General features: G+C 48.0%; 1 protein-coding gene and 1 long non-coding RNA gene across 12 annotated transcripts in view; both read left to right on the forward strand.

Annotated features, from left to right (window-relative positions):
- The first annotated feature begins 3,834 nt into the window (after positions 1-3,834).
- The window catches only part of LOC105543428, a 13,045-nt gene continuing 7,358 nt past the window's right edge, over positions 3,835-9,521 (forward strand). The window contains exons 1-2 of the long non-coding RNA XR_001006618.1: positions 3,835-3,845; positions 4,851-4,853. This is a non-coding gene — a long non-coding RNA (uncharacterized LOC105543428). The remainder of the gene's footprint in view (positions 3,846-4,850; positions 4,854-9,521) is intronic.
- Positions 5,256-9,521, forward strand: part of CD74 (CD74 molecule, major histocompatibility complex, class II invariant chain) — an 11,624-nt gene continuing 7,358 nt past the window's right edge. For 9 of the 11 annotated variants that reach the window (XM_011985338.1, XM_011985340.1, XM_011985342.1 and 6 more), the window contains exon 1: positions 5,256-5,567. In XM_011985338.1, the coding sequence (XP_011840728.1) occupies positions 5,443-5,567 (125 nt within the window). In that variant the 5' untranslated portion in view covers positions 5,256-5,442. The remainder of the gene's footprint in view (positions 5,568-9,521) is intronic. The other 2 variants (XM_011985344.1, XM_011985341.1) reach the window with 2 other exon arrangements.

Below are 9,521 nucleotides of genomic sequence, written 5' to 3' on the forward strand. Positions count from 1 at the left end.
TGTTTTCAAGGTTCCTCCAGGTTGTGGTATGAATCAGTACTCCGTTATTTTTTAAAGTAACAGTTTTATTGCATATTCATTCCTCTTTATGGCAGAATACTATTTCTTGGTATGGATACACCACATTTTGTTTACCCATTCACCAATTGAATATTTGGGTTGTTTCTACTTTTTTGATATTATGAATAATGGCCCTATTGCCCTATGAACATTCATTTGTGGGCAAATTTTTGTGTGCATATAAGACATCATTTGTCTGACTATGCAGAAAATAGCTTAATAAATATTTGAGCCAGGCACGGTGGCTCAAGCCTGTAATCTCAGCACTTTGGGAGTCCGAGGCAGGTGGATCACGAGGTCAGGAGATCGAGACCATGGTGAAACCCCGTCTCTACTAAAAATAAAATAAAAAAAAAATTAGCCGGATGCAGTGGTGGTCATCTGTAGTCCCAGCTACTCGGGAGGCTGAGGCTGGAGAATGGCGTGAACCCGGGAGGCGGAGCTTGCAGTGAGCCAAGATCGCGCCACTGCACTCCAGCCTGGGGTGACAGGGCGAGACTCCGCCTCAAAAAAAAAGAAAAAGAAAAAGAAAAAGAAAAAGAAAAAGAAAAAGAAAAAAAAGGTGGGACATCTTGAAGTGGGGGTCCACAGGTCATGGGTGGATTTAAAGATTTTCTCATTTGTCATTGGTTAAGGACATGAACCTTTGTCTAAACATTTGGGGTGAGAAAAAATGAATGTTAGCTCTGGCTTGTGTGCATGACCTCTTCCAGGCCCCTCAGAAAGAAATGTATTTATTTTTGATTTTTAAAATTTATTATTTGTTGAGACAGGGGCTCACTTTGTCACCCAGACTGGAGTTTAGTGGAGCAATCAGTGCTCACTGCAGCCTCAAACTCCTGGGCTCAAGTGATCCTTCTGCCTCAGTCTCCCATCTAGCTGGGACTACAGATGTGTGCTGCCACACCTGGCTAATTAAATTTTGTTTTGTTTTGTTTTGTTTTTGTAGAAATGAATGTCGTGCTTTGTTGCCCAGGCTGGTCTTGAACTTTCTGGCCTCAAGCAATCCTTCCACCTTGGCCTCCCAAAGTGCTGAGATTACAGGTGTGAGAGGAAGAAATTTAGTGCAAAGACTGGTGGTTAGAGTTTATTCCTCTGCTCCCCCTTGTCTGAGATCTATGTGCCAGTGGATCTGTTTGGTGGCGGTCTGGGTTTATGAAAAGCAATGCAGGGACATAAGTTAAGATGTTATCTTTAGTTTTTATAGGGAGCCAAATACCCCGTGTTTCTAACTGTTTTGGCTACTGTCTTAAGTTAGTATTACATTGTTGTTTATCAGCTTGCTCATTTACTTCTTGAGGCTAGCTAGGTGCCTGAAATACTTTTGAAGAAACTTAAGTTTCTTTTTCTTTTCTGTTCTTTTTTTTTTTCTCTTTAGAGGTGGTCTCTTACTCTGTCACCCAAGCTGCAGTACAGTGGCATCACCGCACCTCACTGCAGCCTGGACACTCAAGCCTCCAGGGATCCTCCTGCCTCAGCCTCCTGAGTAGCTGGGACTACAGGCACATGCTACCACGCCTGGCTAATTTTAGAAAAATTTTTGTGGAGACGGGGTCTCACTATGTTGCCCAGGCTGGTCTTGAACTCTGGCCTCAAGCGATCCTCCCACCCTGGACCTGCTAAGGTGTTGGTATTACAGGTGTGAGCCACCATTTCTGGCCTATGTTTTTCTCTATTTTTATGTTGGTGGGGTGCTTGGCCAGCCCCTAAGAAGGTCCCCTGCTCTGTCTCACAGCTATTTGAAACTGTATATTATTGTTAACTATAGCCATCCCACAGGGGTATAGAACAAACTTAGCCCTTCTATTTAGGTGCAATTTTGTATCCTTTTGCATCCCCATCCCTCCCTTCCCCCTACCCTTCGCAGCCTCTAGTATCCTCTGTTCTACTTTTCACTTCTATAAGTTGAACTTATTTTAGCTTCCACATATGAGTTAGAACATTCTGTGTTTAACTTTCTGTTCCTGGCTTATTTCACTTACAAAATGTCTCCAGTTCCATCCAGTTTCATATCTTCAGCATCTTCTATGGTGCGAGGCTCTGGCTAAATGCTTATTTAGTCTAACAGCTCTGCAAGGCTAGTATTACCATCCCTACATTACAAAGCAGAAAGCAAAATCAGAAAGGTTGAGGGGCCAGGCATGGTGGCTCACGCCTGTAATCCCAGCACTTTGGGAGGCTGAGGCGGGTGGATCACGAGGTCAGGAGATGGAGACCATCCTGGCTAACACAGTGAAACACCGTCTCTACTAAAAATACAAAAAATTAGCCAGGGGTGGTGCGGGCACCAGCTACTCAGGAGGCTGAGGCAGGAGGATGGTGTGAATCCGGGAGGTGGAGCTTGCAGTGAGCCGAGATTGCGTCACTGTACTCCAGCCTGGGCAACAGAGCGAGACTCCGTCTTAAAAAAAAAAAAAAAGAAAGAAAGAAAGGTTGAGGGACTGGCTCAGGGACTCACATGCCTAGGATGTTTCTGACTTGGGATTTGAACTCAGGTCTGGCCACGTCAAAGGCCACGTCTACTCTTCTCTCTCCTCCCAAAATACATATACTATCTCCTTTGACTCTTGAAATCCAAGTCTCATTGAACCTTCGAACCACAAAGTCTTAATTTACAAAAAAAATCTATTAATGCAAATTGTAAAGCACACGCAATACATAAAGATTAATAAAACAAATACGGCATATGAAAGGAAACTTGTTTTGTTACACTCACAGCACTTCTGACACCAAATGTGTGGATTTTTTCTACACCAAAAACCAATGTTCTAACTCTCTGGACACTAGCTGGGCATCCTACAATTCAATTCCATTCAGACACTATGTACCTGGAGTTAGCATCTGAATCCATAGGTTGAGGCCTCAGTCAGACAAGACTCATCCACTCCAGATGCCAATCCTAAGTCCCGGGCCTCCAGTACTTCTGATGACTTGGCTACAAATTGGGAGTTCCCACAACTCCCTCTTCATACTTGACAAATGGCTATAATGGCTCACAGAACTGAGAAGCACTTTACTTACTATTACCAGTTTATTATAAAGGATACAGATGAGCAGCTGATGAAGAGGTCCATAGCGTACGGCTTGCGGGAGGGGTCCTGAACACAGGGGCCTCTCTGTCCCTGTCCTTGTGGAGTTGGGGTGCACCACCCTCCTGGCATATGGATGTGTTTGTCTACTTGAAAGCTCTCCAAACCTAGTTGTTTGGGATTTTATGCAAGTTCCATTATGTAGACATGGTTGCTTACATCACGGATTGAGCTCAACCTCCAACCTCTCTCTCCTCTCTGGAAGTCGGGGTGGGGTGGGTGGGGGTGAGGTCTGAAAGTCCCAACCCTCTCCTCATATGGCACCCAGCCCCCATCTGAAGCAATCTAGGGCCTTTCAGTCACCAGCATTTCCTGAATATATAAAAAAAGACATTGTTCTCACTCTGGGGATACTTTATTTTTGAGACGGAGTCTCGCTCTGTTGCCCAGGCTGAAGTGCAGTGGCGCCATCTCACACCTCCGCCTCCAGGGTTCAAGCGATTCTCCTGCCTCAATTTCTTGAGTAGCTGCAACTACAGGCACACACCAACATGTCCGGCTAATTTTTGTGTTTTTAGTAGCGGGCTTTCACTATGTTGGCCAGGCTGGTCTCGAGCTCCTGACCTCGTGATACACCCGCCTCGACCTCCCAAAGTGCTGGGATTACAGGCGTAAGCCACCATGTCCTGTCTTTTGTTTGTTTGTTTTCTTGTTTCTGTTTTTGAGACAGAGTCTTGCTCTGTCACCCAGGCTGGAGTGCAGTGGTGCGTTCTGGGCTCACTGCAGCCTCCGCCTCCCAGGTTCAAGCAATTCCCCTGCCTCAGCCTCCCAAGTAGCTGGGATTACAGGCATGTGCCACCACACCTGGCTAATTTTTATATTTTTTGTAGAGACAGGGTTTCACCATGTTGACCAGGCAAGTCTCGAACTCCTGATCTCAAGTGATCTTCCCCCCTCAGCCTCCCAAAGTGCTGGGATTATAGGTGTGAGCCACCACACCCAGCCTTATTCTGGAGATTCTATGGTTCTTAGTGGTCCTTGCATCAGGAACCAGGGACAGAGACCAGAGACGTTTTTCACTATGTCACAGCGCAGGAGCCTTGTCAACACAGTCCCATCCCCCCAGGCACCCTTTCCCAGGCCCTCTTGCCTCCCAGCACAGGCCCCCATTCTCCTGGATCTGAACCACACAAGGAGGCAGAAGGGTAGAGTGGTTAAAAACGCAGGCTCCACCACTTTCTGGAGGTGTGATCCTGGACAACAGCCCCCGTGTCCCTATCTGTAAATGGAGATGACGAAACCCTCCTCAAAGGGCCTCCGTAAAGATCACAGGAAACAAAGCATGGACAACGTGCCTGGCACGAAGGAAGCCTTAGTAAGTGGAGGCAAGTCTGAGTGCCGGAGCCTCAAAACCATGGACTGTCAGGTTTGAAGGAAACCCAAATATTCCTCTTTAAAGCCCTGCGGATTTTAGTTAAAGGTAAAAGGTTAAAACCCAGGAGTACCCTCTGCCCCTCCTCTCTGCCTTGATCAGTTCAGAAGCAGAGCTCAGAGGATCCTGGATCAGACTTGACTCTTTCCACACATTTATCTTCCTACACTTCCAGCCCTTTGGAACCCTGAAGATACTCTCTTCTCTGTCCTGTCACTCTATGGGACTTATGGCTCTTTGTTTAAATACTATTTAAGCAAGGCCTCTAAACCACTGCCTTGAGAGAGAAATACTTCTCAACTGAGGCCGCTACTGCATAATGGGTTCAGCATGTGTTAATAAACTTTGGCTGGTTTTTCTTTTGTTAACTTGACTTTTGTTTTCAGGGGAGTATCTCAACTTAAGAACCTAAACAGGGAAAGAAAAGAAATGTTTTCACCCCTGCAGGTAGTCCAAACTTCCTCCCGCATGTTTGAAACGACATAACGGAGGCCAGAGAAGAGGACTTGTCTGAGCTCACTGAAGGTGCACAGCCCCTTTCCGCACCCACTCATCCGTGGGTGAGAAGGGGAGACAAACAAAGGTGTCTTCTGATTCAAAGTGCTTTCCTGTCTAGGGAGTGGACATATGCCTGTTTCTTCAAACATTCAAAGAGCCTTATGAATCCAAAGGCCTGCCCAGAAACAAGTGATGAGGGCCCTGGGCAGCCAATGGGATCGTGCTGGCCTTTCTACCTGCCTGGGGAGCCCCCCCGCCCCACATCCTGCCCCTCCAAAGGCAGCTTCACCAAAGTGGGGTATTTCCAGCCCTTGTAGCTTTCACTTCCACATCTACCAAGTGGGCGGAGTGGCCTCCTGTGGACGAATCAGATTCCTCTCCAGCACCAACTTTAAGAGGTGAGCCAGGGGTTCAGGGTCCCAGATGTACAGAAGCAGCAGGAGGAGCTGTCAGGAAGATCAGAAGCCAGTCATGGATGACCAGCGCGACCTGATCTCCAACAATGAGCAACTGCCCATGCTGGGCCGGCGCCCTGGAACACCGGAGAGGTACGTGTGAGCACCAGGAAAGGGCACACAAATCCTGGACTGCAGAGCCGTGCGTATGTGCTGGGAAGAAGCACTGGCTGGGAGTCACAGGAAAGAGGGATTCAGGCTCTGACTCTAACATTGACTTTTTGGGTGATTTTGAGCAAGTCTTTGGCCTGCTTTGGGCTCCGGCTCCCTCTCTTGTCAAATGAAGGGGTTCCTTTAAGAGCAAGAGTTTGTAACTTTCCTTGCATCAGACCCCCTCCTTCTGAAAAGCAGAAGAGAGCCTGGGTTCTCTCCCTAGAGTTTCACATGCTATCCAGGGGCTTTGAGACCCCACTGAAGCTGGGCCGTGAATGCTAGGTTAAAGGTCTTGGACCAGGCTGCACGTGACAGCTCTCGCCTGTAATCCCAGCACTTTGGGAGGTTGAGGCAGGCAGATTAGCTGAGGCCAGGAGTTTGAGACCAGCCTTGCCAACATGTTGAAACCCCGTCTCTACTAAAAATACAAAAATTAGCCAGGCATGGTGGTACACACCTGTAGTCCCAGCTACTTGGGACGTTGAGGCATGAGAATTACTTGAACCCGGGAGGCAGAGGTTGCAGTGAGCCAAGATCGTGCCACTGTACCCCACCCTGGGCAACAGAGTGACACTCTGTCTCAAAAAAATAAATAAATAAATAAAATAAAATAAAATAAAAATAAAGACCTTGGACCAGATTTTGAAAATGTTCAAGATCCCAGTGGAGAAACAGAGTTTCTAAAAGAGGATGGTAGAAGCAGTTCTTCACAGAGGATTTCCCTCCTAATTACCACAGATCAGGGGAATGATAGCTGCAGGTATCTACAGAGTAGATGGAGACGTTCTGCCATCACAGGAGGGACTGTGAGATGTTGGGGGCAGGCAAGAAAGGAGGGATAGGCTTTGGTTAAATTTCTGGAGGGGGCTCAGGGTTGATCAGGGTCATATCCTTGCCTGTGCCCCTCTCCCTTGCAGCCAGAGGCCAGCACAGCCATCCAGAGGACCCAGGCCCCACTTCCCAGCCCCAAAATAGCCTCACCCATGTGTTTCCCTCAAAAAGGGCTAGAAGGCTGTTACCCCAATGGCCCTGCTACTCCAATCTTCAAAAAGTAATTTGCAATCTACAGGGACTTACAGCTAGGTGTGATGTCAGCTGTTGCCAGGCAGAAAGGGGTTTGGGAGAGCCCTGCAGAGATGTTATGACAAGCTATGTTCTGGGGAACAAGGTCACCCACTGCAGACCATTAGAGCTGTGGCCTGTGAAAACCCCAGGGAATCCCATGGCAAGGAGGGCAGACTCTTTTGTGAGGAATGGATTCTGGTCTAGGCCACGTGTGACCTTGGATAAATCACCGCCTCTCCCTGAGTCTCAGTAATAATATAATAGCCACAATAGTTCTCATCCACTGTGTACCTGTCACCAGGCCTCAGCCTCTGTTAGTTAGTACTATGATTATTTGCGGGACACATATGTAAGGGCTAAACTCAATTTTAATTCTTACAGTCACCCTATGAATCAGGTACTTTTGTTGTCCCTTTTTACAGAAGAGGAAATTGAGGCTCACATTGGTAAGTGACTTACCCGAGAAATCATAGCTAGTGAGTGGTTGGAGGCAGAATTTGAACCGGGGCTAGTCTGACATCAAAGTGTGAGCTCACTCCTCCATCTGGCCCCCTTTCAGAGGTACATTTTGTGGGGAGGGGAGGTGGGACCCCTCTGAGCTCCAACCACTCAGTGATTTACAGACCCAGCTGGGCTCAGTGTTCAGAGTGCATGTCCCCTTGTCTAATCCTTGCCTAGTTTTCCCTTTATTCAGTTACTGCTTCTAAAGCTGGCCATGTGTGCTTAGGCCATTCCAGACTGGAGCCTGTTTTGGAGGCTTTTCTGAATGCTTCTGCCTGGCAACATCTGTGTCATGATTCCTGCGAGCTCTGGTTGGCTCCTGACTTTGGCTTTTATTTTTATTTTATTTTTTTTTTAAATTGCAGAAGAAGGTAGTATAAATGAGGAAATAAAGAGGGGGGTGACAAGAGTTGGCACTCTACCAGAACTAGGGGACAGGCGTTCAAGATGCATAAAGAGGAAGAAAAGCAGATGCTAAACTTAACTACAAACTCCCTGAGAATCGCACTGAGTGTAATTTATTTATAGAGTGCTAACAATGTGCTAGGTGTGGAGCCAAGAGCTTTCCCCTCATCATCTTATTGAACGTAACAGCCTTGGAGCAGATGTTTTACCCGATTTTACTCACACAGAGGGTAAAGCAACTTAGATGGTCCCAGAACTAACGGACTCCAGAGCCAGGATTCCAATCCAGGTTATGTGGTCTCGTCTTCAGGGTGAATCTCTAGATTCTTAGGCCTCCTGAGGAACTGTGGGGCAGACAGGGGAAAGTACTTTCCCATGTCGCGTGTGGGAGGTAGAGCTGGGGCTAGAATTGGGTGTGGGGTTGCAGAAGCACTAAGCAGGTGGAGGATTAGGCTGGAGAGCCTGAACCCAGGCCAGGCTACCCCTGTTCCTTGGTAAGGCCAAGAAGTAGAATTTGTTTTCCCTTCCTGTCTGGTTTCCTCACTTTCCCCCCTGTGTCGGGTTTTTGCTATTTCCTTCTAGAATAACTCTCCCTTGGGCGGGGCCTTACCCCAGAAAGCACAGACTGACACGCAGCAAGCCAATGAGAATGAGCCAGTCTGTGATGTCATCAGTTACTAGGCAGAAGGGACTCCTGGAGCTTCCTAAACCATCCTTGCTGGTTGCTGGAGTAGGCAGGGTGCAGCCTCATCCTGGCAGTCCGCAATGGGTCTGTCTTAGTCCATTTTGTGCCGCTTTAACAGAATACAACAGACTGTGTAATTTACAAAAAAAAACACCCAGAAATTTATTTCTCACAGTTCTGGAGCGGCTTTCTTTTTTTTGTTTTTGTTTTGTTATGTTTTTTGAGACAGAGTCTCACTCTATCCCCCAGGATGGAGTGCACTGGCACAATCTCAGCTCACTTTATACACACACACACACACACACACACACACACACACACACACACATATTTTTCTTTTTTGAGATGGAATCTCACTCTGTTGCCCAGGCTGGAGTGCAATGACATGATCTCAGCTCACTGCAACCTCCACCTTCCAGGTTCAAGTGATCCTCCTGCCTCAGCCTCCCGAGTAGCTGGGATTACAGGTGCTCACCACCACGCCCGGCTAATTTTTGTATTTTTGGTAGAGACGGGGTTTCACCAATGTTGGTCAGGCTGGCCTGGAACTCCTGTCCTCAGGTGATCCACCCGCCTTGGCCTCCCAAAGTGCTGAGATTACAGGTGTGAGCCACCGCACCTGGCCCCCGCCCGGCTAACTTTTGTATTTTTAGTAGAGTCAGGGTTTCACCACGTTGGCCAGGCTGGTCTCGAACTCCTGACCTCTGGTGATCTGCCTGTCTCTGCCTCCTAAAGTGGGATTACAGGTGTGAGCCACCGCACCCGGCCTAGCTTGCTTGCCTTCTTTCCTTCCCTTCCTCCCTCCCTCTTTCTTTTCTTTTCTTTTTTTTCTTTTCTTTTCTTTGAGGCAGAGTCTCCTTCTGTCACCCAGGCTGGAGTGCAGTGGCGCGATCTCAGCTCACTGCAACCTCCGCCTCCCGGGTTCAAGTAATTCTGCCACCTCAGCCTCCCGACTAGCTGGGACTAGAGGTGCACACCACCATGCCTGGCTAAGTTTTTTTTTTTTTTTTTTTGAGACGGAGTCTTGCTCTGTTGCCCAGGTGCCCAGGCTGGAGTGCAGTGGCCGGATCTCAGCTCACTGCAAGCTCCGCCTCCCGGGTTCAGGCCATTCTCCTGCCTCAGCCTCCCGAGTAGCTGGGACTACAGGCGCCCGCCGCCTCACCCGGCTAGTTTTTTGTATTTTTTAGTAGAGACGGGGTTTCACCGTTTTAGCCAGGATGGTCTCGATCTCCTGACCT

This window comes from Mandrillus leucophaeus, unplaced genomic scaffold, assembly GCF_000951045.1.
Source record: "Mandrillus leucophaeus isolate KB7577 unplaced genomic scaffold, Mleu.le_1.0 Scaffold282, whole genome shotgun sequence".
NCBI classification, from domain to species: Eukaryota; Metazoa; Chordata; class Mammalia; order Primates; family Cercopithecidae; genus Mandrillus; species Mandrillus leucophaeus.